General features: G+C 37.9%; 1 protein-coding gene across 17 annotated transcripts in view; it reads right to left on the bottom strand.

Moving 5' to 3' along the window:
* The window catches only part of LOC106876689 (protocadherin Fat 1), a 223,371-nt gene that overhangs the window by 104,385 nt on the left and 92,700 nt on the right, over nt 1-26,286 (bottom strand). For all 17 annotated transcript variants that reach the window (XR_016244056.1, XR_016244057.1, XR_016244061.1 and 14 more), the window contains exon 2: nt 21,146-24,496. Coding sequence is in view for 11 of the 17 variants with exons in the window: in XM_089361878.1 (XP_089218004.1) it covers nt 21,146-24,482 (3,337 nt within the window). In the remaining 6 variants the exon portion in view is untranslated. The remainder of the gene's footprint in view (nt 1-21,145; nt 24,497-26,286) is intronic.

The following is a 26,286-nucleotide window of genomic DNA, read 5'->3' as shown; positions in this document are numbered from 1 at the left end:
TGTTGCTGGTGTTGAATAGATGGGGAAAATTTCAGTTCTGTCTGGGTTGAAATGTTGGTGTTGGTGTTGTAACAAAATTAAGTGCAGTAATGTTGAATGCTGACAACCTTTACGCTTCGTTTGCTTATTTTTATTAAATATTTTAAATCAATATTATAAAGTTCATGAAAAAAATAACCCTTCCTACAGAGGCAAGTACTAATAAAAGGTTAAAAAAAAAGAAATAAAAAGTCGTAGGGAAAAATAGAGTTACTGGGAAAATTTTGATCGATGAAAAACGGACAGTAAATTATTTTCCTTTAGAAATAAATGGTAATTGTGTGTTTGTTTGTTTTTGTGTGTGTGTGTGAGTGCTTTGTTTGTAATGATTTGGTTGTAATTTATTATAAAGTACAAAACTAAAATGTCATTATTTGACCAATCATACGGAATAAATAAAATAAGGGAACTGAAAACTCTGAAAGGGTTTGTGTTTGGTCAAGCAAGCATTTTTGAAAGGATCTTCTTGCAAAGAGCAATCAGTTTTCAAAAGGTAATATTAATGGAATAATGTCAGTACCCCACCCCCCCACCAAACATGTTAAGGATTGAGAGGTAATCACAAAGGAAGTAAAACCACATAAAAACAAATTTTAGCCCCCTAAAGAATGTTTAAGGAGAATATTTGTCATCAGGTGGCTGCAAAGAGTCTGAGATGACACAACTGAGATGACATCGGGCATCAACAAGATGCAAACACTGGAACTGGAATCAGACATGTTCTTAGACAAGATTGAGAAATCAATTCTATGGCGGCCGTAAAGTGGCAGCCTGAGGAAAAAGAAGAGTGGCAGGGTGCCCCAAAACCACATAGTGAAGGACCGTTGACAAGGAAAAGAGATGAGAAGGGTGGAGAAGCTGGAATTAGAGTCCAGAACAATAGCAAAAAACAGCTGGTTCGAGAGATTGTATTGTGGCCTTATGTGCCTCATGGCACGGAGGGAACTAGCTAAAGAATGCATGTTTTTTTGAGATTAATGGTTTCTCATGAAGGACGGAATCTGATCATATACAAGACAGATTATGATATGCAAGCATCCTTAAAAGAAGTAGCATGAGAATTTATTTTATTTGATGGCTGTAGATATGACAACAGATATAGTTAATATGACACAGAGGGCCATATTTGGATGTGAGATGACAGCAAACTTTACTAAACGAAATTTATGAAATGAAATGATTGGATACAACTGTTAAGATGGTGGTGATCTAGCATGACTGACTGGACATTGAACCTGTTCTGGCAACAGTACATTTCAGCACATACACACACACACACACACACATATGCATGAATGCAAACAGAAATATACATGTATACACACACACACATATATATTTATATATATAGGCAGATAGATAACTTGATAGATAGATGAATAGAGACGTTGCAATTTTTGAATTGAACATGGTTGACATAAACACTTTTCCTCTCCTCATACACATAAAGAGAGATATGCTCACATACATAGAGAGGGAGAGAGAGAAGGAGGCACAAAGAGAGAGGAGACAGAGAGAGAGAGAGGGAGAGAGAGAAGGAGGCACAAAGAGAGAGGGGGAGAGATAGAAGGAGGCACAAAGAGAGAGAGGGTGAGGCACACAGAGAGAGGGAGGCATAGAGAGAGAAAGAGAGAGAAAAAAGATGAGATTAGAAAAGAATGAAAGAAATACTAGTTTCAAATTGTGGCACAAGGCCAGCAATTTTGGGGTAGGGGATAAGCTGATTACATTCAATTTGAACTCAGGATGTACTGATGGATGAAATACTGCTAACGATTCTGCCAGCTTGCTGCCTTAATAATAATAATAATAATAATAATAATAATAATAATAATAATAATAATAATAATAATAATAATAATAATAATAATAATAATAATAATTATTATTAATGTCAGTTTTCCATGCTAACATGGGTTGAACTGTTTGACAGGATGTGATAAACTGCAGGGCTGCATCAGGCTTCAGTGTCTCCTTTGGCATATTTCCTACAGCTGGGAGTCCTTTCCAGTAACCCCAAAATCCCCAAATAGTGATTTCTGTGCCAATCACACATTGCAAATTGCATGACTGCTTTCTGCCTGTCATTGATGTTAATGAGTTTTTCTTAAAATTTATTCAACCAAAGAGAACTTGCAAAATCTTGCAAAACCAACATATACTTGCCATAGTATCGCTAGAACCATCTAACAACATCTCTGAGCATTCTAAAACCAAATCAGAACTCAACCTTCTCATTAAGAATTATTATAAGAAGTTTCATTAAAATTTCAACATTATACTCCATGACGCCTTTGGTGTTTCAGGATTTATAGCATTATAACTATCTCGTTAATTAAGGCATTATAACATTTTAATTAATGCTGCTTAGTGTGATCTCATGCATGCCCATGGATGCTTTAAAACTGAAGATTCATATTTTTCTCAACCTGGAGTTGTTGTTGTTGTATTTGAATCTTGTAGTGTGAAGACATCATTTTTCTCTATTTCAGACACAATTTATTCAAGCATTATCAAATGAGAATTTCTTCAGAGTATTTGTGAAAAGAACTACAAATACCAAAGGGAAACCCACCCTTGATACCCGTGAAAATGGAAAGGAATATATATATAAAAAAAAAGGGGTTCGTTTTACAAACTTTCCAAATTTTATTAACACACAATTACGTTTTTTTTTTATCTAAAATGATTGCCAAATACACATGTCACAAGAATGAATACAATAATGGTAATAAAAGAAAAAAAATAAAATCAACACAAAATCAAAACACAACTGAAGTGAGAGAAAACGAACAGTTTAGTGAAGTATTAATAAGAAAAATATCTCAGACAAACAAATAAGTAGTTTTGAAGATAGCAAGAACCACGACAACAGCAAGAATAGCAGCAACACATACATCAAATCAAAAACTATTGTCTGTTCATACAGTCGCCGTGTCAAAGAGAACATTACTTTAATATAAACGGAAGAAACAGGAATTTTGATCTATCACCGTCACAACAAAAGAAAAAAAAAGATGTTGGTGGCAAATCTTAATAAAACCAAACAGCAGTTCTTTGCCAGAGAAGCTAATCTGAGAGAGGACAAAGAGAAAAATTAGCATCTCTAAAGTAATAGTTATCCCCACTTAAAAATGGATGTTGTGTTAGAATACAGGATACTGCAATAATTACTTGGAGAGAACTGTTCGTATAATCTTTTGGTGCATATAAGCACTCTTGTTTACATTGATACAGTGATAGAAAAATAATTCTCCACTGCCAGAGCTGAGACTACATGATCCTGTGGTTTCATTTAGCTGTAGAAATCATACCAAAGCAGACATTGGCCCTTAATGAAGTCCCATGATTTGTTAGATTTTTCACTGTCCAACCCAGGCCAGCACTGAAGCTGAATTAAATGACAATTATGATGGTGATGAAATATAAATACACTCACACATGCATTCATAGAATTGTACACATCGATATATACAAAGGTACACACAGACACAAACACATATGTGCATGCACACAAAACACATTTCGTTCATGTATGCATACTTATATAAGCATACATTATAACGCTATCTTTTTGAAGGCGAGCTTAAGCCAGAAATATCAGGAAAACTTCTTAATTTCGCATTGAACATTAAACTAATAATTACATCGTTTTCACTGTGTCTTCTGTGTTGTTGAACATGATGTCAATTTTGTATATATATATATATATATGTGCGTGTGTGTGTGTGTGTGTGTGTGTGTGTGTGTGTGTGTGTGTGTGTGTGTGTGTGTGAATAACACTAAAGAAGAATAAAACAAAATCAGGAAGCAAGAGTCAAATTTTTATCTTTTCAGCTATTGCCAAATTATATATATGTATACATACATATATAGGCATATATACACACACACACACATATATATATATGTATATATATATACATATATATACATACATATATATACATACATATATATATGTACATATACACACATATATATATTCATATACACACACACACATATATATATATATATATGACACACATACACAAAATATACAAACAAAAGCTGTGATACAATGATTTTGTTGGCACAATTGTGAATTGGTTAATTGCTGTGTATATGTGTGTGTGTGTGTGCACAAGTGCTTGTATGTTCATGTACATGTGTGTGTGTGTGTGTGTGTGTGTGTGTACGTGAGTCTTTTGGTTCATGACATTCTTTGTTCTTGTTGTTGGAAGAAATACTTCTTCTAAACACCAGCCAGAATTTGCCCTCGAGCAAAAACAAACCAACAATTACATACATCTTTTTTTTTACCAAAAAAAATATCATATATTCATATAAAAAAAGAAGCACATAGAAATCTATGTACACATATACATGCATACATACACACAGTTATATATGCAAAACATATACTTATATTCACACACACACACACACATTCATACACATGCACATGCATACATGTACTTAAATATCTACATATACATATACATACATCCACTTACATAAAAACATATGCATACATCCATACATGCATAATATACATACATTCATACACATACATAGGCACCCATATCTATGCTTAGTTACATACATACATACACAACAATTTGTTGGAAATGTTTTGTTCCAGTTGTCTGAATATGTGTGTATAACTACGCAAATATATGTGTATACAGGTGTGCATACACTGTCTTAGTGTATATATAAATGGGTGTATATAATTTTACAAATGCAAGATGGGAGTATAGAGATCATTACGATTCGATGTGTATATGTGCATGTGTGTATGCAGGTATGTATAATTGTATAAATACAAGTATATATATATATATATATATATATATATATATATATATATATATGTGTGTGTGTGTGTGTGTGTGTGTGTATGTGTGTATAATTGTATGAAAGCGAGAGTATATATATATATATATATGTATATGTAACAGGAAACAACTTCTATCTCATTCCAGGGTGAAAAACTAGAGGTAGTCGATAGCTTCTGCTATCTGGGCGACCAAGTTAGTAGTGGAGGAGGGTGCGCTGAAAGTGTAGCTGCTAGAATAAGAATAGCCTGGGCAAAGTTTAGAGAGCTCTTACTGCTGGCGACAAAGGGACTCTCACTCAGAGTAAAAGGCAGACTGTATGACGCATGCGTAGGAACAGCCATGCTACATGGCAGTGAAACATGGGCTGTAACTGCTGAGGACATACGTAAGCCCGCAAGGAATGAAGCCAGTATGCTCCGTTGGATGTGTAATGTCAATGTGAATACCCGTCAGAGTGTAAGTATCCTGAGAGAAAAGCTGAACATTAGAAGCATCAGTTGCGGTGTGCAAGAGAGATGATTGCGCTGGTATGGACATGTGGTGAGAATGGATGAGGATAGCTGCGTGAAAAAGTGCCACACCCTAACAGTTGAGGGAACCCGTGGAAGAGGTAGGCCCAGGAAGACCTGGGCTGAGGTGGTGAGGCAAGACCTTCGTACATTGGGCTTCACCGAGGCGATGACTACTGACCGAAACCTTTGGAAATGTGCTGTGCGTGAGAAGACCCGGCAGGCCAAGTAAGATCGTTGCCAGTACCCCTGGACTGGCTCTTGTGCAGGTGGCACATGAGATGCACCATTTTGAGCGTGGCCGTTGCCAGTACCGCCTGACTGGCTCCCGTAGGATTTTCGAGCGAGATCGTTGCCAGTGCCCCTGGACTGGCTTGTGCGGGTGGCACATAAAAGACACCATTTCGAGCATGGCCGTTTTCGTGCGGGTGACACGTAAAAGCACCCACTACACTCGCTGAGTGGTTGGCGTTAGGAAGGGCATCCAGCTGTAGAAACTCTGCCAAATTAGATTGGAGCCTGGTGTTGCCATCCGGTTTCACCAGTCCTCAGTCAAATCGTCCAACCCATGCTAGCATGGAAAGCGGACGTTAAATGAAGATGATGATATGTGTGAGTATATATGTCCAAAAGTGAGTGTGTGTATGAGTATGTATATGTGTATATGATTGTATGAATGTACATGTAATTAGTATGTACAATTTTAGGTTCGTTTATTTGTAGGTGTGTGTGTCTGTGTGCATGTGTATGCGTATGTACATGTGTGCAAGTACACGTGTGTGTGTGTGAGTGTGCATACTTAACAAGTTTGAATGTAATTAATTGTATACAACTTTGTCTTAAAGATACATACATATATATATATATATATATTGCAAGAATGTGTGTGTATGTGTGTGTGTAAGTGTGTCTTAGCTACTGATGTATTTAAAGCTAAATATACAGTTTCTTAATTTTTAGAAACTTGCCAACAGGTATCTATCCCCACCTTTACACACACACACAGATGCATATGCATGAGTGCATATGTATATATACATACATACATATATATATGTATATATATATATATGTATGTATGTATATATATATATATATATGATATACGTCTATTCATATACATATAGATATATATACATACACTCACATATACATCCATACATTATACAAACCAATCTTCTTATTCAAAGTGATCGTACAATTTCTATTTATTCTATATTTTCGAACCTGTTTGTAAACTAAGAATACATTTAATCATCATCATCTCTACCACCATCACCACTACCATCACTACTGCTGCCAACCACCACGACGACTACGCCCACCACTTTTCTTTTAACTTCCACCATTCCATGCTTGCATGTGTCGGAGTGAGTTTAGTGAGACAGATTTTCAACGGATGGATATCAACACTCACCTATTTTCGAGCAAGTTGCTATTTCCCCGTGGCCAGACATGTTTTTGCAGAATATCGGAAATGAACGACATTCATTTACAACAATCATGTAATGTCAAGACAAGAAGACGCTCACACACGTGCATACACATTCACACAGACAATCACGCACGTTCCTCTTTTTAGATGACAGATGTGTGTTCTGTGATTTCTTGCTGAACGATCTGCACAGACAATTTGTTAATAGGAGTGGTTTGCAACCCCTTACAAGATTTTCGAGTGTCTACATGACAAAATAGTAAACTGAGGGCCCCTGAATAAATTTTCTTCAGATGTATGTCTTGGTATGCATTGTAAGAAACATCTAGGTTTCTTCAGTTCTATATTTAAGAGATGAGGAATTATGTACATTATTTACATTTGACGGATATTTATCCTCATCTTGTTTGTTGTTAACACAATGTTTCGGCTGATATACCCTCCAGCCTTCATCAGGTGTCTTGGGAAAATTTCGAACCTAGGTCCTCATTCCTACGGTATTTTTCGATGTTATTATCATTATCATCATCATTATTATTATTATTATTATTATTATGCCCATGGGCATATGACGTAGTGGTTAAGATTCCGAGTTCGATTCCAAGCATTTATTGATCATTACATTAGCCCACATGCCAGGTGTCAAAAAAGAATTGCAGAGCAATGAGAGATGAAGTGTCTTGCTCAAGAACATGATGCACTGCCTGGTGCAGGAATTGAAACTATGATCTGGTGATCATGAGTGCAACATGCAACTACTATGCAATGCATTGTGACCTTGGGCAAGAAACTTCATTTTAACAATTCAGGTAAAAAGGAATCCTAACAGTAGCTATAAGGTTGAGCTTGTGATGGACTGACATGCAGTGCCGTACAGAGACAGACCATGCTGGAGCACTGACTCGAAGCATTTTTAGTCAACCAAATTCACCTCAGTAGTTATTATTAACTCTGGTGTTGCTTCTATCAGTCTCTATTGCTGAACTGCTAAGTTATGGTGATGTAAACAAACCAAGTGGTTGTCAAGCAGTCGGGGTGGGTAACAATTATGAGTGCAAAGACTAAGACAGGCTTCCACACAGGTTCCAAGAAAAATTCACTCACAAGGCATTGCTCGGCCCTGGGCTATACTAGAAGACACTTGTCTAAGGTACCATGCAGTGGGATTGAACCCACAGCCATGTAATTGCAAAATGAGCTTCTTAACCACACAGCTATGCCAATGCCTATATCTATTTCGTTCTGAACTGGCCCAGTACACCAAGCCGTAAAAGGGTGCCACAGATTGGTCCATTCATCATTTGCAAATACTGGTAGACTTGTTGAATTAATTGAAAGAGTTCAGTTCTTCTTCTGGTGAAGTGTGTGTGAGTGTGTGTGTGGGGGGGGGGGACACTGAAAACACCCAATGCTTGTCTTTCATTCTTTCTGGAGCTTGAGTCAATTGATTAGACATCCCCTTCCTTACTCCCTTACAAATTCGTAGCCCTTTTTTTTGCAACAAAATCAGTAAAAAACCCCTAAAGACACCACCGCTACCGCCGCCCTCATCTTCATCACATTAGGTTGTATATTTTTGATATGATAGCATGCCTATCATCATAATTATTGTTTCCCTAATGATCAGCATTGATGATGATGATGGTGATGATTCATTCATTTTATTTTTGTTTTGGTTGGTTGGTTGGTTGGCTGGTTGTTGTTCCCCTGTTTTTTTGTATTCTATCAAACATTACAAGAGTTTGGTTAGCAAAAACGAAATAAAATAAAAACCTGAGATGAAATTAATTGAATGAATCAAGCAATCAGGCATCGTTATCATCAACATTGCAATTCTTGGTGCTATCATCACCATCACCACCACCATCATCATCATCGTCACCATCATCACACTATCATCACCAATATCATCCTTATGATCATCATCATCATCATTATCATCATCATCGTCATTGCCATCATTCCACCACCACCACCACCATCATCATCACCACCATCATAATGATTATCACATCATGACACCGAAACCACCTCCACCATCACTATCCCATCTTCGTCATCCCCCCCCCCCCACCGCCATCACCAATAATGCCAAAAGTACTTGAGTCGAGAGAGAGGGAGGTGTTATGGAGTCATTCCACCTGTTGAAATGAGCAGCTGAATCTCCTTCAAATCACACTCAATGGTCTTAAAAAAAAAATAGAAAATAAAAAATAAAAAGCACAGATGCGTAGACACATTGTGTAATATAGTCCTAGGTACACTATGCTTGAATATAAATGACAGGATGACCATGGTTTCATCTTTCGTCACAGGTGTGGCAGATTGCGGATAACCACCAACATCGTCGTCACCATCACCATCACCACTGTCATCATCATCCTCAACATCATCATCATCATCACTCATACTAACACAATTAGCTAAGCCAAAGATGCATGTTATGACCAAAACCACCACCACCACCATTATCAACTGCCATGACCACCCCAACATCTGTCTTCAACTTCACCTGTACCATCATCACTGCTATCATCATCACAACCACCACCACCACCATCATAATTATATTTATCATCATCATCATCATCACCATAGAATGCCTGTGTGCATTTTGGTGAGAGAGAGAGAAAGAAAGGACTAATGACTGCAAATGGTGCTTGCAGGGTTTTAGAATGGTCATCCTCTCTCATCCCCCCCCGGCCCCTGCTGCCATAACCACCAACCCCCCCCCCCCACCACCACCACCAACAGTCGCAATAACAAAAAATAACAACAAGAGAAATGTCAAGTGAGGAACAAAAAAAGCACATTTGAAATAATTTGAATAAATTAGCATATTTGTTTGTTTTAGAGTTTTAGATTTTCTTTAATAAAAATGAAAATTTGAAAAATCATATTTTCAAAATAACATTTTCCTTCCTTCTTTCAATTTTTTTTTCATTCTCTGGCTTTTTATTCTTCTCTCATTTCATTATATTTCTTTCTTCTTTTCATTCACAAAACTCTGTTTTCCTTTTTACATTATTTCTCTCTTTTTCATCTATTCCTTCTACATTCCGTTCATTCATTCATTCATTCACTATTGTGTTCTTTCCTTTTTTTCCTTCATCTTTTTTCTTTCATTTACTCATTCTTTCATTCCTTTCTTTGTTTCCTCCATTTTTCATGTGTTACTTTCTTTCAATCCTCATCACTTTATTTCTTTCTTTTGCATGTTTCTTTCTCTTCTTTTTATCCTTCATTCATTTGCTTCATTCCTACATACTTTCACTCCTTATGCTCATTATTTCACTCTCATTCAATCTCATTCACTCTTTCATTCACTTTCTCATTCATCTATTCATTCACAAACACATTCAATTTCTCATTCATGTTTTACCCACTCATTCATTCACCCATTCGTTCAATTTCTAATTCATGTATTCGTTCGTAAACTCATTCAGTTTCTCATTCAATCTCTCACTCACTCCTTCATTCACCCATTCCTTCAATCTCTCATTCACTCCCTCATTCAATTTCTCATCCATTCATTCATTCATTCAAACATTCATTCAATTTCTCATTCAATCTCTCACCAACTTCTTCATTCACCCATTCCTTCAATCTTTCATTCACTCCTTCATTTTCCTGCTCAAACACTTTTTCATCCACACATTCATTGACACACTCATTCAATTTCTCGTTCACTCAATCAATCTCTCACTCATTCATTTAATCTCTCACCCATCATTCACACACACACACACACACACACACACTCAATCTTTCATTTTCATTAATTCATTAATTCTCTCATTCTCTCCTTCTTTCACACATCTAATCCTTCGCTCACTCGTTCACCTGTTCTATCGTCCTTTCATTTATCTACCCCACTGACCATTAACTAATTAATTTAATCAATTACTGTGATGAAGCCGACATCAGGCTCTACCACTACTGGCCCTCGCCTCACCCTGGAGACGCACAACAGCTGTGCGTGTGCAGGCGTGTGCATGTGTGTGCATGTGTGTGCATGTGTGTGCGTGTGTGTGTGGAACAACCAATCACATCAAAACAAACAGGATGAAAAAAATGAAAGAAAGAGGAACGCACACATACATTAACGTCTATGCACATACACACACATGCTAATACACGCATACACACACTCACAGTGTGCATATGTTCAAACGCAAAGACAATCACACAAACTACACAAACACAATCATTGAATCTCCCTCTTTCTCACACACACACACACACACATGTGTATTCACACATGCACATACTAACATATATATCGACAAACACACACTGGCATGTACACAAATGCATGATCATTCACACACATACACAGACTCACGTACATTAACATTTACAAACACAAGCACACACAATTGTTCAAATACTCACACACACTCTGATACAGAGAATCACAAACACACACAGAAACTATTAGACCCTCAGTAATGGTATCATGTGTCTATAATGACCAGTAACAGTAGCAGTGGTAGTCGTAGTGATAATGATAATGATGATGGTGGTGGTGGTGGTGGTGTGGTGGTGGTGGTGTGGTGGTGGTGGTGTTGGGAGGTGAATGGCTAAATGGTGATCAATAAAAAATTAGATGCCTTATGAACGAGGGATCTGGAGCTTGCAGCGCTGTTTAACATTGTATGAGACCATAAGAGAAGCATTGGAACCAAGAAAATTCAAAGGGCACAGGCTTTAATAGCTTACTTCTCTGTGTTGTTTGAACAGGAGAGAGAGGATGAGGTGGCTTGATTAGGGTGTGGCATCTTCCAAGGACTGGGTTGCAGAAATGAAAGGACAATGGTACAACCATAGCAGCAGCCACCAGCAGTCATTGATGACTGATTAGCATTTGGTACCATGTATTATCATCGTGGACGCATTTGGCTTAGTGTTTCTCAGCCTTTTTACTCTTGTGTAACTCTTAAAAGAATTCCATGTCTCAAAGAACCCCTGCACAAAAATAATTATATACCATATCTTTCTCATATTTTTCACTGTAGTTCCTGTAGTAAATAACATATATATATATATATATATATATATATATATATATATATATATATATGTATATATATAAATTGTAAATCCAAAAAGTAACAACAAAAATACAAAGGATTCTGCGGTACACGTGTTTCAAGCTTTATATCAGTGCATAATTTACAATACAAAGCTATCTTCAGCCGCAAGAGTATTTCTCTCCCAGGAAATTATATCACATCGGCGTTAAAGGAGGAAGAAAGGTGTGATATAAGAGGTGAAGATCCTTTCGGTATTTTGTATAGTACTATACCTCGTATAATTCTCCATTTGCACATAATTTCTTCGGTCCTCTGAGAACCGTCCATACCTTGCCACGATTCCGTGTGTAGTGTCAATCTATTCTTTCACCTCAACCACGAGCTGGCATACACAGGTGCTTACAATTATCAAGTATTGCCTCTAACCTTTACTTTAGCATATGTATATATATATATATACATAGGCGTAGGAGTGGCTGTGTGGTAAGTAGCTTGCTTACGAACCACATGGTTCAGGGTTCATTCCCACTGCATGGCACCTTGGTCAAGTGTTTTCTACTGTAGCCTCAGGCCGACCAAAGCCTTGTGAGTGGATTTGGTAGACGGAAACTGAAAGAAGCCCGTCGTGTATATGTATACATATATATATGCAAAGTCAACCTTGGTGGAATTTGAACTCAGAACGTAAAGACAGACGAAATACCACTAAGCATTTCGCCCGGCGTGCTAACGTTTCTGCCAGCTCATTATATGATGTGACCTTCCTATTTCTGTAAGACAACAAGCTCTGTGATACGAGTGAGATATGGTGGTTATTTCTAGCGATTTCTAGAGATTTAGCTGCTATTTTTAGTTTCATGTATCTGCATGTGTGTGTGTGGGAATATGCAAATGTGTGTGTGTGTGTGTGTGTGTGTGTGTGTGTGTGTGTGTGTGTGTGTGTGTGTGTGTGTGTGTGTGTATTATGAAAGTGTTTATCTGTGAATGGTTTGTGTGAGAATGTGTGTATGTGCGAGTGCGAGTGCATTTACCAATACAAGCTTCCAAGAATTGCAACAACTCCCAGGAACTGCTTCACCCCCTTCCCACTCTCCATCCCTTCCCTTGCTTTCTTCCCTTCCCTGCCTCCCCCCTCCACCTGTCTGCCCTACAGACAACACTGACCTTCAGAAGTTCAAGCTGAACATCGACTGTATTGATCTCACTCACCGGCCAGCGGAGAAGGGGAGGGAGGGAGGCGGGGAGGAAAGAGGTGAGGGGAGAGAGGGGGAGTGTGAAGGATACAAGCATCAAGGGCCTTTTGTTCCTTCTTCCTTTTGCTAAATAATACCAATAACAACAACAACAAAGTGATTTTTGGGGGGCCTTGCACCAAGCACCTTTTTTTTTTCTTTAATAAAATATTGCAAGCAAGCATGTTAAAATGCATGGAAATAACAGTGATGATGATGATGATGATGATAATGATGATGATGATAGTAATAATTATAATAATAATAATAATAATAGTAACAATAATAGTAATACACTGAGAAACTTCAAAGCAGTGGTAGGAGTCAAAGACACATGGAATGGTAACACTGAATCTATTACAGCAACGTAACAGTTCAGAGAACTTATTCATCTATCTATCCATGTGTGTGTTTGTATGTGTGTATGTGTGTGTGTTTGTGTGTGTGTGTGTGTGTGTGTGTGTCTTGGACTGTCTGTCTGTGAGTGCGTCATGTTCATGGGAACCAAACTCCTTGCCATGGAACGAGGAAATCAATATGTTACTTTTATACAAAGGAGCCACACTTCACCTTGGTACTTTGGCAATCTCATTTTGGCTTAGAAGACGGAAAATCAATATTTTTCTCTTGATACAAGAACAAACCAAACAACACTTTGCCTCTCGCCATTGTGGTCCACTTCTTACCATCGTTCGCTGTGGACTCTCTTCTATAAAATACACCACTGACCATCCACCCCCATCACACGTGCATATAGATAACTTTAATACACGAACAAACTCTGTACTGTGTATAGAGTACTATCGTTGTCTTTCATTTACAATATGTGACATTTATACAGCAACGATATGAAATGAAACTCATTTGTGTATAATAATAGATAAACGAAGCATAGTAATTTGATCCTCACATTTTCAGATCAGATTTAATGGTAATGGAACCAGTTGTCTTTGATGGTCTACCAGGCAGAATCTGCTTACTGTTTTTAGCATAGAAATCCTTGCTATTCTTTTTACGCAAATCAAGAAATAAGCGAAATTGTTTCATCTGCCATAGCAAGAAGTTTCGTAGATGTGCGATGGCTCCTTGGATAAATAAAACACTGGATTGAAATTATCCATTTGGATCCTAGTTCCGAGGTCACCAAAATGGTCCTTGTGGGACTTATTTCCTAGAAAGACGAAATATGCACGGAAGTGAGTCTGTACATTTATTTATTCATAACTGAAGCTTCATTAGTATGCTGGTAATTATTTTCCAGCAGTCAAACTCGTACAGTTATGCAAATGAGTTTGTGCCTGGGCGCATACTTATTTATATTTCAATAAGTAGCCTTCTGCAAATATAATCTGCAGCAGGTGAGTGAATTACGATGAATTATTAAACAGCAATGAAACCAATCAGTTTGACCTCCATACCAAAGCTGCTGAAAAAGGTCATTGTGGGTTCTATTTCATAGCAGGACTAGAAACACCAGTACTTGTAATTGGTTTCCAATTTTGGCACAAATCCAAAAATTTCAGGGGAGGGGTAAGTCGATTATATTCTTTTCTACTCTAGGTACTTCTCAATGGCACTTTTTGAGGAAGAGTTGGGTAAGAGGAAACCTAGCAGCAGAGCTCTGATCAAAATTATTCCAGTCATGGCCATCCCATCTTTCTCCTATGTGGAAGAAACCCAAGACTACGTTATCCATTAGTATTGCTGGAAGCACCACCTTTAGTCAAGCAAATCGACCCCAGGACTTATTCTTTGTAAGCCTAGTACTTATTCAATTGGTCTCTTTTGCCAAACTGCTAAGTTACAGGGATGTAAACACACCAGCATCGGTTGTCAAGTGATGTGGGGGGGGGACAAAAACAGACACATAAACATATACATATATATATATATATATATATATATACATATATACACACACACATATATATATATATATATATACACACATATATATATATATATATGTATATATATATATATATACATATACATACATATATACGACAGGCTTCTTTCAGCTTCCGTCTACCAAATCCACTCACAAGGCTTTGGTCGGCCCGAGGCTATAGCAGAAGACACTTGCCCAAGGTGCCATGCAATGGGACTGAACCCGGAACCATGTGGTTGGTAAGCAAGCTACTTACCACACAGCCACTCCTGCGCCTATAAATATACACATGTGTATGTATATGCACACACATATTAATCGTTCAGTAGATAAGAATATTCTTCTCAATTTTGAAATATAATTTCTAATTCCAATTCAGCTTAAGGGGGCCAAGAACATAGCATATCTCTTGACGCTGAGGATCCTAGTTTTCTTTTCCTTAAAACAAATCTTGAAAATTTACTGTTCAACCTGAAGGATAAATTCTACAGCTTTCATAAACAAAATATTTTTGCCGAGAGAAGTGTCATCTATGTTTAGCACAGCAGGTTTCTTTAAAGCTGAAAGAAAAAAAAACTGCAGGCTACAAAATGATCAATAAGATCTATATGTCACTAAACCATTAACAAAATATTTTGGTATTTTAAAATATTTTAAAGTGCCAAGACATTGTTTTCATGTTTCTATTCCATATTCCACACTCTACGAAAGTGTATGGCTTAGTAGTTTGAGTATGGAACTCATAATTGTTAGTTTGTGGGTTCAATTCCCAAACCGAGTGGTGGGTTGTGTTCTTGAGCAAAACACTTAATTTCATATTGCTCTGTGGGTGGGAGAGGGGTAGAATTGTTGATGCAACAACAATAATGATTTTGGCTGCTTACATTCTGAGTTCAAATCTCAACTGCTTGTCTTCATCTCAAGTCTAGTCACATTAGGCAAAGTTTCAGTAAACTACTTGATGGTGGCAAGAGAGAGTAGAGGCCCTCCCAGGTCATATAGAGAGAGTGCTGGAGATGGTTCATTCACATGCTCAAGATCTGTCCAAGGGCAGGCAGGTTCTGAACATGTGATACACACCCTACAGAACACCTTTTCTCAAAAGATTTCTTGAAGAAGTTGTTTTAATCCCTAAATATTGAAATATAAGGTAAAAGTACAAACTATTGACTTGTATTATTTGTTTAAATTTAAGGTAAGAAGCTGGAGGTAACTGTGATCATACCAGACAAAATGCTTAGCGACATTTCATGCCTTTATATTATGAGAACATATTCTGCCAAGGTTGACTTAGTCGTTTATTCTGTTAAGGTTGACAAAATAACAGTTGAGTACTGGGATCGATGTAATCAACTAGGCTCTTATTCTAAATTTTCAGGTCCTATACCTGTTGTAGAATTGTTTCTTACAATTTACAGTGTTTTGGCTTTAATCCTTATGGTACCAACCATCTGAGACTGCTCCTGATTCTACGACACAAGATTCATTGTTTTAAAGTGATCTAAATTATAATCTCCCACCATCCAAATTTCTTGTTAATTTGTTCCAGACATCAGCTTAATTAGGAAGGACAAAGTTACTTAATTAAATCCTTCATTATTTAAAAAATTAATTGGAACAGAGGTAGTTCCAAATCGAATTAAACTCAATGACTGGCACTCATGCCAACCTCTTCTTCATTGGAGACTAAACTCAGCTTGCGAAGACCTGTTGGGGCAAGTGAATTCGAAATCGTGTTGGCACCTGTACCAGTGGAGCGCTAAGAGCACCGTCCGAGCGTGATCGTTGCCAAAGCAGCTGTCTGGCTTCTGTGCCAATGGCACGTAAATAGCACCATTTGAATGTGATCGTTACCAGCGTCACCTTACTGGCACTTGTGGCCGGTGGCACGTGAAAAAAACATTTGAACGAGATCGTTGCCAGTGCCGCTGGACTGGCTCCTGTGCAGGTAACATGTAAAAAACACCATTTTGAGCATGGCCATTGCCAGTACCGCTTGACTGGCCATCGTGCTGGTGGCATGTAAAAGCACCCATTACACTCTCGGAGTGGTTGGCGTTAGGAAGGGCATTCAGCTGTAGAAACTCTGCCAAATCAGACTGGAGCCTGGTGCAGCCATCTGGTTCGCTAGTCCTCAGTCAAATCGTCCAACCCATGCTAACATAGAAGGTGGACATTAAATGATGATAATGATGATGATGATGATGTAGTTTATGTCAACAGAACTATGGTAACAAAAGTGTTAAAGAAAACTTAAAAGCATTTATCTCCATCAGACAATGCTTCATGTAAACTACATACACTAGCTTACTATGTTTATAATTAGTCTCAAAATTTTCAACCCATATTTCTCGTGCATCATTGAGATTAGGGTAACCGCAAAGCTGGAGGGAAAATACAGTACAAATCTAGAAAAAGTAATCTGATGCAAGTAATAAGGCAAAGATTACAGATGAAACTATTAAACCAGCTGAGACCTAATCTAAACACAAATAGTGTAAACATACTCTCTAACGATGCTGTTAATGCTCCGGAAAATTATAATTTTATTAACAACAACACATTGTAGACATTTTGATATCTAATTATTTATTCATAATCTCCGGATTTGAACCAATATTCTCATTCAAGCAGCGAATTAAGAATGGTTGTATATTACCGTTGTTCATTATTTACATGCCAGCATTGCTATCATTTATCATTATTCTTAGTCACGTCACTGAAAACTGTGTCTTTGAATTGACTCACTAGTGACACATTTTTGGCAAATACCATCTATTAATTCCAAGCTCGGCAACCGCAAGCACCACCGCTGCCGTCGGAAGCAGCACCACCACCGCCAACATCACCTGCTGTCCACTCTTACTCTCTTATACCCAAGACTTCTAACTGAGATTATATACCATCAGCACCACCACCACCACCATAGTGTTTTAGACTTACCAGTGTAATAATATTAACAACAATAACAATATTGATGTTTGAATAGACCAAAGCATATGTAAATGCTTCTTCTGCTGCTGCTGCTACTACTACTACTACTACTTGATTCAGTGATGCTTACATGGGTGTAGATGGTAGTGGTGGTGGTGGCATTGGTGGTGATGGGACAGCTAGTAGTGGTGGTGATAGTGTTGATATTAATGGTGGTGGTAGAGCCAGTGGCGGTATCGGTGGTGGTAGTTGGGGGAGGATGTGATATTGATGTCGGTGGTGCAGGGGTGTGTGTGTGAATGAATGAATGTGTGTGTGTGTGTGTGTGTGTGTGTGTGTGGTGGATGAGGTGGTGCTGGGCGAGGTTGCAGTTTTCAGCTGAGCCAAGAAAAACAACCGATATTTGGCCAATATTTAATTTGAAACCACGAAATGCAATGCGAATATAACATTAATAGCAACAACAACAACAAGAGAAGCAGCAGCAGCCATGGCGGTGGGCGGGGAAGGTGGGTGGTGAAGCGAGAAGTGGTGGTGGGTGTGGTCTTGTAATTAGATTTTATCAATGCTAGTTAGCTGTTGGTTTCGTACATATTGCAATGGCCCATCATCAATGAAAGATGAAGTCAGTGTACGTGGCATTTGAACTGAGAATCTTAATGAAACACTGCTTTTAACACTCCAGTGATTTTTGGTACACCGGACAATAATAATAATAATAATAATAATAATAATAATAATTTCTACTCTAGGCACAAGGCCCAAAATTTTTGGGGAGGCGGGGGCCAGTCGATTAGATCGACCCCAGTATGCAACTGGTACTTAATTTATCAACCTCAAATGGATGAAAGGCAACACTGACCTCGGCAGAATTTGAGCTCAGAACGTAAAGACAGACAAAATACCACTAAGCATTTTGCCCCTCGTGCTAACGATTCTGCCAGCTCGCCATCTTAATAATAATAATAATAATAATAATAATAATAATAATAATAATAATAATAATAATAATAATAATAATCCTTTTTATTATAAGTACATGGCCTGAAATTTTGGGGGAGAGGGCTGGTCGATTAGATTGACCCCAGTACACAACTGGTACTTAAAAGGATGAAAGGCAAAGTCGACCACGGCGGAATTTGAACTCAGAACGTACAGACAAACTAAATGCTGCTAAGCATTTTGCCCGCCATGCTAACGATCCTGCCAGCTCGCCATCTTAATAATAATAATAATAACAATTCTTTCTACTATAGGCACAAGGTCTGAAATTTGGGAGTAGGGGTGTAGTCAATTACATTGACCCCCAATATTTAACTGGTACTTATTTCAATGATCCCGAAAGGATGAAAGGCAAAGTTGACCTTGGTAGAATTTGAATTCAGAACATTAATAATAATAATAATAATAATAATAATGATGATGATGATGATGATTCTACAGTTATTACTAATATGAGTATGGCCATACCCAGAACTGTTAATAATGAGATTATTCTATTTGGTGCTCAAGTACGCAACATGTACCATTATCAGCAACACCACCACAATCCCCATCTACAACTCCATTGCCATCACCATCGCAACAGCATCCTATCACTACCGCCACCAACACCACCACCACCACCACCAACAACAACAACAACGACAACATCCAGTACCATCACCACCGCCACCACTACCACATATCTGCAGCGTAATAACGACCCAGTACAAAATGAAAGAAACCTTTAGAAAAACTGGGGAAGCTTTTACACTTTAAATGGCAACACAATTTCTAGTGAAACTGAATGTTAAAGTCTGCAGAAACAGATCGGAACACAATTCCACAGATTTATGATAACATAACTCTACAGCCACGACAATCAGAAGCACACACACACCCGCACACAGAAACACATGCACACACACACACACACACACACACAGATATATATATATATATGTGTATATACATATACAGACATATGCATATACTTAGATACACACAGATATATATAGACACACATAGATGTATACATAAACACATACACACATATACACATACATATCGCACATATACATATATCTACATATATGGATATATACATACATAGACACACACATATACATGAGTATATACATATACAGACATATGCATATACTTATATATATACATATGTATATACAGACACATATAGATGTATACATACACACACGTATACACACATGCATACACATACATATCACACACATATACATATATGGATATATACATACATACACACACACACACACACACACACACACATATATATATATATACATGCACATAAAATGTATATACACACACACATACATATACACGTATACAAATATAGTCACACACACACACATGTATACATACATACACACACCCACGTAATTTTTAATTGGTAGAAATTACCAAATGATTCAAGGGCTGAGAGTTTCATGCATTACACTGATCAAAATGGTTTCCAATTAGGGCCACTTCATTTATAAAAGACTGGTCTAAACGAGGAATATAATTATCCATCCTGGGACTCTTCGAGAAGATAAATTAGAATAATTCATATTTTGTGGAACTGTCTGACTACCAAGCAGTTCTCTATGAGAGAGGAAGACAGAGAAATAGAGCGAGAGACAGATAGAGAGAAAGTGTGTGTGTGTGTGTGTGTGTGAAATATTTAATCCATAATTGTTAGCGGTTAGTCTGAGAAAAAATATTCTTGGATTAAACATTTTATTTACTCTCAGACTTATGTTTGAGTACTTTGTCCTAAGTGGCTGGACATAGCTTCTTTTGAACTTGTCGCTCCCTGGAATATACACACACACACACACACACACACACACACACACACACACACACACACACACACACACACACACACACACACACACACACACACATATATATTTGATAGGAAGGACAACAAAATGGCTTATAAACACCTTCCACACTGCAATTGCTTTTGTTTCAGCACACGATCTCAGATCAAGTCACTTGCTATGCAAGTACATCACTGTAATGTTAAAGAAGTTAAAATGAAAATGAAAAGAAAGGAGCAAAGAAAGACTTGGAAGACAAAAGTAAGGAAGACAGACAGACAGAAAGACTAGAGGAGAAAAGGAAATTTTGAAGGACAGAAAGAAAGAAGGAGAGATAGAAGTAAAGAAAGGCTGAAAGAAAAAAAAGGATAAGAAAGAGATAAGGAAAAAGAGAAAAATTTGAAAGACTTACCATTATTGTCAATGGTAAAACGTCCTAATCCAGAACCATCTCGTATGGAATACATTATAGGTGTAAGATCATCTTCCGGGGCATCTGCATCTATAGCAGAAACTTGCATGAAAGCTGTGCCAATCGGTTCGTCTTCACGAACGTAACCGATTGCAACGAAGCTACTAAACACAGGTGGGTACAAATTCTCGTTAACATCAATCACCTCGATGTTGATAAAGCATGATGACAATAGAGGTGAACCACCATTATCCTGAGCTTGGGCTGTTATGTTGTATACTTGTTTCTGTTCGAAATCCAATTTCTGTGACACTCTCACCGTTCCTGTAATTTCATCAATTTCAAATTTACCATCTGTGCCATAAATTAGGCTGTAAGTTACTTCCCCGCCAGACCCAAGATCTGGATCGTAGGCCGTCAGCGTGGTTACCACAGCACCAATTGGCAAGTCTTCTCGGATCTTGATGTCGTAAATCTCTGGAGAGAATTTCGGTAAGTTGTCATTTATATCTGTTACATGTATAGTGACGGTCGTTGTTGATGAAAGGGAAATTTCTGATCCCTTGTCACTGGCTTGGACTAAAACATTATAAACCTCTTGTCTTTCTCGATCCAGCAATGCATTCACCCGGATAATTCCGGAGTGGTTGTCGACTTTGAACTCGTCAGTGTCTGATATGATGGTATATCGAATCTCAGCATTTTGCCCCGTGTCGTCATCAGTGGCATAAACCTGTGTGATGGTGGCATTGAGATTTATGTTCTCTGATACATTGACAGCGTAATGGTTCCTTTCAAAAACTGGTGAGCAATCATTGACATCCAAGACAGTCACAGTGATATTCCTTGAAGCCGTTTTGCTTGGTTTGCCAAGGTCAGCAGCTGTGATGACCAATTCATAGTTATCCTTCTTCTCTCGGTCTAACTCAGATAATATGTACAATTTTCCTTCGTTACTAATGGAAAACTTGCCTTGCTCATTTCCCTTTGATAAAACATAAGTAAGTTTACCATTATAGCCAGGGTCACTGTCAGAAACAGGAATTTCTAAGATGCTGAAAGTGACAGGTTTATCTTCCCTGATGGTAATATTAGTTGGCATATCAAAAGCAAACTCTGGAGGGTTGATGTTGTACCGATATTCGTCTGGCATTTCAGCCATTAAATCTTGGTTATTTTCACTATCCTTCTGCTTCTTTAAAAGCATTTTCTCAAGAACTTTGGTGGCATTAGATTTTTGGCAACTGTATGACACTGAGTTGTCTAAGAGTTGTCTATCAGCTTCCTCTTTATTTACAATAACAACGGTCATTTCCATAGGGTCAGCAGCATGGATGCCGTCCGTTGCACCAATGGCCAGCGTGAATTTACTCTCAAGCAACTCAGTTGTCGGAACACTCAAAAATATATCGCCCCGTTCTGTGTGAATGGAGAAGTAGTTCTTTTCGTTCCCTTTATCAATGCTGTAACTAACAATACTTGTAATATCTAAGTCAATGGCTGAAACAACCAACAGAGCAGTGTCGTTCTCGATGTCGGATGACACATAAACCATGCACGACAGACTCTCAAACCGGGGCTTGTTGTCATTCACATCGCGGATCTTAACTGTAACTTGTGTTTCTGCTTCTCGGCGAAATGGACTGCCCCAGTCGGAAGCACGGATCTTGAGGATGTAGGAGTCCTTCATGGATTCATAATCAAGAACTTGGGTCAACTTCAAATGCCCTGCAAACGGTTCAATTTCAAATGGTACCGTGTTGATATTAGCAATGGTCAAACTGAAATAGCCATTTTCGTCTTTGTCAATATCTGTAGCGGTCACTTGGCCGACAACACTACTAATTGGAGAGTTTTCATCCACATAAAAGATATCACCTGTGCTGTTAAACACTGGGGTGTTGTCGTTACAATCCTTGATATCTATGTGCACTATTGCAGCACCGCTTTTCCTGGCCCCAGAGTTTGCTTCGTCCTCAGCGCACACTTCAAGTTCCACATCAGATACAGTCTCTGCATCCAACACTGATGCCGTAGTGATCAGTCCAGATATAGGATCTATCTGGAAATATCCATCTACGTTGCCGCCAGTTATGGTGTAATGAACTTTGGCATTTTTGCCAGCATCAGCATCTCCAGCCTTAATAAATATCACAGGAGAATTGACCAATGCCGTCTCATCAATACTGGCCTGGTAAATGGCTTGACTGAAAACTGGAGAATTGTCATTCATGTCTTGAAGGTCCACTGGGACTACTGTTGTAGAATTTAGACTGGGTGTTCCTTGATCAGAAACATAAAGGGTTAAATTAAAACCATCAGGGCTGTCTTCTCGGTCAAGGTTTTCTTGGACTATAATGAGGAACTCTTCTCGAGATTTACCGGCTTTCAACATGAAATAACCATTGGGATCCCCATCGATGATCTGTGGCATATTTAACTTGCCATTATTACCAGTGTCCTGATCTTCGATACGAACAATGGCATAAACAGTTCCGATGTTGCCATGTTCCACCAAAGATGGTAAATTTTCAACTGAGAATTCTGGGGGATATAGGTTGACTTGTTGAACTGTGACGAACAATTTAGCACGACCTCGTGATATACTCTGGCTATGACTGATTTTGTGCCCACGATCACTGGCAAGGATTTCAAGTTCATATTCACTTCGGTCCTGATAATTTAATGGGCGTGTGAGTGTAATGACTCCAGTTGTGGGATGGATAGCGAATGTATTGGTGGCTTCAACAAAACTGTAATAGATTTCAGCATTTATTCCTATATCTGCATCGGATGCACTCACCTGCGTTATGCGTTTGTGCACTGCTGTGTCTTCAGTAAGCGTTATATTGTATCGAGGATTATAAAATATAGGCATTAAGTCATTCCTATCAAGGACAGATATATATACAATAGCATCGGCCTCGAATATAAGGCCTCCCAGGTTCTGTGCCACGGCTTTGATGTATAGGGTATAATGATCATGAAGCTCCCGATTTAGCTTGCCGGGGAGAATTCCTGTGTTAGTTCGTATCCGAAGAAACCAAAAATCTTCAATGAACAGTTCTTCTAATTTAAAAATACTATCATCGTCTCGTTTTATTATCGAGAAGGAAACTTCCAGCGAGGAATCGCGGACGGATATTCCCATTTTCCGCGTTGATTGGACATAGATTTTCCCCACCGAGTTTTCGGGAATGCTGGCATTGTAGCTTGGCTGTGTGAATTGGAAAGGTGGCTGTATTGATATTGTTGTTTGTGCTAAGCTGCAGCTGATGTGTAGAGTGAACAACCAGACTAACCACTTCCAAAGAAAGGTGATGCCAGAAAGCATCATTGTATCGGCTTGAACTGAAAGTAGAAGAAATAATAATTAATTAATAAATCAGTAAAGAAAATGTGAAATCGTGCCAATAAACAACAACAACAACGACAACAATTTAATTCTAAGTTAATAATGATTAATTAAATTGGCACAAGGCCACAATTTTTACAAGGATGAACAATTTATAAAGGTTTACAACTTGTAAGGGTATGCAACGAAAGACTACACAACTTGTAAGAGAATATGACTTGTAAGGATATAACAAGACATAAGGGCAACGTGGTTTGCAAGAGTATAGAGATCGTAAGCATGTAAAATTAAGCATGTGTAACCTGTAAGGGTATATAGGCTGTAAGAGTAAATAACTATCAAAGTATATACAACTCATCAAGCTATCCAGCTTGTAAGAGTATGTAATTAAATGTATATGAGTCGCATGGGTGTATAACCTGTAAATAAGGACGAGATCTCGTCAATCGAATCAGCCCCAAATACACGAAAATCACCTCCATTCCACCCACACCCCGTGAGAAATTTCGAATGTGGAATGTTCAGGGATGAAACATAATATGATGAGGTATTTAGTCCAATGCTCTAATTAATTCAGGATTCCATAAATTTGTTTCTTCGTTTTGCTCTGGAGTCTTATTTCAAATGTTGGGACTTCAAAAGTTTCTGAAAAGCTGGTGAGGAGATAAATGTCACGATAATAATAGTAATAATAATAATAATAATAATAATAGCAATAACAACAGCAACGTCTTTCCTTACATAGGCACAAGGCCAGGAATTTGATGGGAAGTGAGGGGAGCAGTTGGTTACATCAATACCAGTGCTTGATTGGTATTTTGTTTTGAAAACCCCTGAAGGACGAAGTTGATTCTGGCAGGATTTGAAATCAGGATGTAAGGGGAAGTAAATGATTCAACCAATTCACCCATCCATGACCCTCAAGACATTTTTGTCCTCTGCTTTCCTGATTCTGCCAGCCACTACTGATAAAGCACACGTCTTTTGAGCTACCAATTCTTCCTAACATCACATTCATATAGCGCGAGTGAGACCACCAAAGGGGCAGTTGTCTTGGGTACAAAATTTCAAAAGACAAAAGTAAAAGAGAAAAAAGGGGTCTAACAGACTATGGGTTAGGGGAGCACAATAACCGCCTTCTTCCAGGTGCTGGCAGCCCTACACAAGCACCTAAATATGAAACAAAGTAGAAAAATATGGTACTCAATACCAAAGATAGAGTAGTATGCTTTTTTTTTAAAGCCAAAAATGTCTTCACAAACTGTTACTCAGAGTTTCACATTACCACTTATCATGTGTGTGTGTGTGTGTGTGTATGTGTGCATGTATATATATATGTGTGTGTGTGTGTGTGTGTGTGTGTGTGTGTATGTATTTATTTATTGGCTGAAGTTACAGAGTGACTAGAGCAACTTTGTAATTTCTGATGATTAATTAAAAATACTTATGCATGGAAAACAGATGCTAAATAATGATTGTGATGATGATGATATATGAGAGAGAGAGAGAGAGAGAGGGGGGGGGGAGAAAGGGAGAGGTGATTATTGGTTCAGACTGGTGTGAACTGCAATAAAGTGGTGAAAAAAAAAAAACAGAAAAGGTACTCAATAATGTTAAGTAGAGTGGAATAATATTTATTCAAAGCTGTATGAGTTTCTCATTAATACTTGTCAGCCTTACAAATGGAAATAAAAATCTGAGAAGTATCATATATATTCAGCTCTGAACAACTGCTTTATATATATATGTATATATATATATATATATATATATATATATATATATA

Source organism: Octopus bimaculoides, chromosome 13 (genome assembly GCF_046866305.1).
Source record: "Octopus bimaculoides isolate indiv1 chromosome 13, ASM4686630v1, whole genome shotgun sequence".
Taxonomy (NCBI): domain Eukaryota; kingdom Metazoa; phylum Mollusca; class Cephalopoda; order Octopoda; family Octopodidae; genus Octopus; species Octopus bimaculoides.
Note: the sequence above shows the minus strand (reverse complement) of the source record. Positions and strands in the feature narration are given on the sequence as shown.